General features: G+C 36.5%; 1 protein-coding gene across 1 annotated transcript in view; it reads left to right on the top strand.

Moving 5' to 3' along the window:
* The window catches only part of LOC106530869 (atlastin-2), a gene marked incomplete in the record, with an annotated part of 43,224 nt that overhangs the window by 25,977 nt on the left and 16,087 nt on the right, over positions 1-1,160 (top strand). Inside the window, 1 exon segment of the mRNA XM_014026579.1 lies at positions 342-469. Coding sequence (XP_013882033.1) covers positions 342-469 — 128 coding nt within the window.

Genomic DNA, 1,160 nt, shown 5'->3' with positions numbered 1-1,160 from the left:
ATTTTTTGCAAAAAATATCTCTCTCTCTCTCTCTCTCTCTCACACACACACACATATATATATAATAACATGAGTTTATTACCATAATTACTGTAAACACAGAGGAACACAGATCTTTGTTTATTTAACAGTTGAAATGAAGAAACGAGTCTCTGCGCCTCAGTGGAGGGTTTTCATGACGTCACAAGACGTTGGAGAGTCTCCACAAAGGCCGTGCGCCACAGCCTTTGTGGGCAGTCAGTCTGTCTGTCAAGCTTTTGCTCTCCTACTTACAGCGTTTCCACAAGTTTACCAAAGTAAATGGTTTTCTGCTGCTTCTGTTCGTTTTTGTTTCTTTGCAGATATTGATGAGGAGTTTAAGATGGAGCTGGTGAACCTTGTGCCAACACTCCTGTCTCCTGAAAACCTGGTGGAGAAGGAGATCGGAGGAGTAAAAATCACTTGTAAAGACTTGCTTCATTACTTTAAAGTGAGTTTGATCAGTTGTAAATATTAAGCCTTATCTTTTCAAAGCTTCATTAGATTTATGTAGAAGTGAAGCAGCACTAGACAGATAAGAAATATATATTTTGAAATGAAGTAAAGAAAATGTCTAAGTGGCTTATACTAGGAGTTCCCAAACTTTTCCATGCCAAGGCCCCCCAAATAACTTTGGCTTCTGGCCGGGGACCCCCTTGCAAGATTAATGCTGAGAGCTGGAACAAACCCAAAACAACAACAAAGCAGAGCGATGAACAGTTGTAGCAAAATCAAAGACGCTCTTGCCAAAAAAATAAAGGCATCATGTAAATATCTCTAAAAATGTTACAGCARATTTATGAATAAAGTTAATAAATAAATGTGCTTTAATTCCCTTTTCTGTTTTCATTTAGGCTCTGTAATAAATGTCCACAGCATTTCAGTGTCAACAAAGTTATATCTGTCAGATTCTGATCATCTAATTGAATTTTTAAGTTGTTCACAAGCGGTTATTTTAGATTTCTTGTACATCTGTCTTAAAATGTAAAACATACTGGAGCCAGGTTGGGATGTGGCTCACAGTGGGCACTTTAAAATTCCCTTTATTTTCAAACCTAAAACCTAACAAATCAGAAAGATGAGCGTGAAAGATCTTTCAATATATTATAAATTATATTTAAAATTGCAACTGAAAAACAGAC

This window comes from Austrofundulus limnaeus, unplaced genomic scaffold, assembly GCF_001266775.1.
Source record: "Austrofundulus limnaeus strain Quisiro unplaced genomic scaffold, Austrofundulus_limnaeus-1.0 Scaffold569, whole genome shotgun sequence".
Taxonomy (NCBI): Eukaryota; Metazoa; Chordata; class Actinopteri; order Cyprinodontiformes; family Rivulidae; genus Austrofundulus; species Austrofundulus limnaeus.
This window is presented reverse-complemented; position numbering and strand designations above follow the sequence as displayed.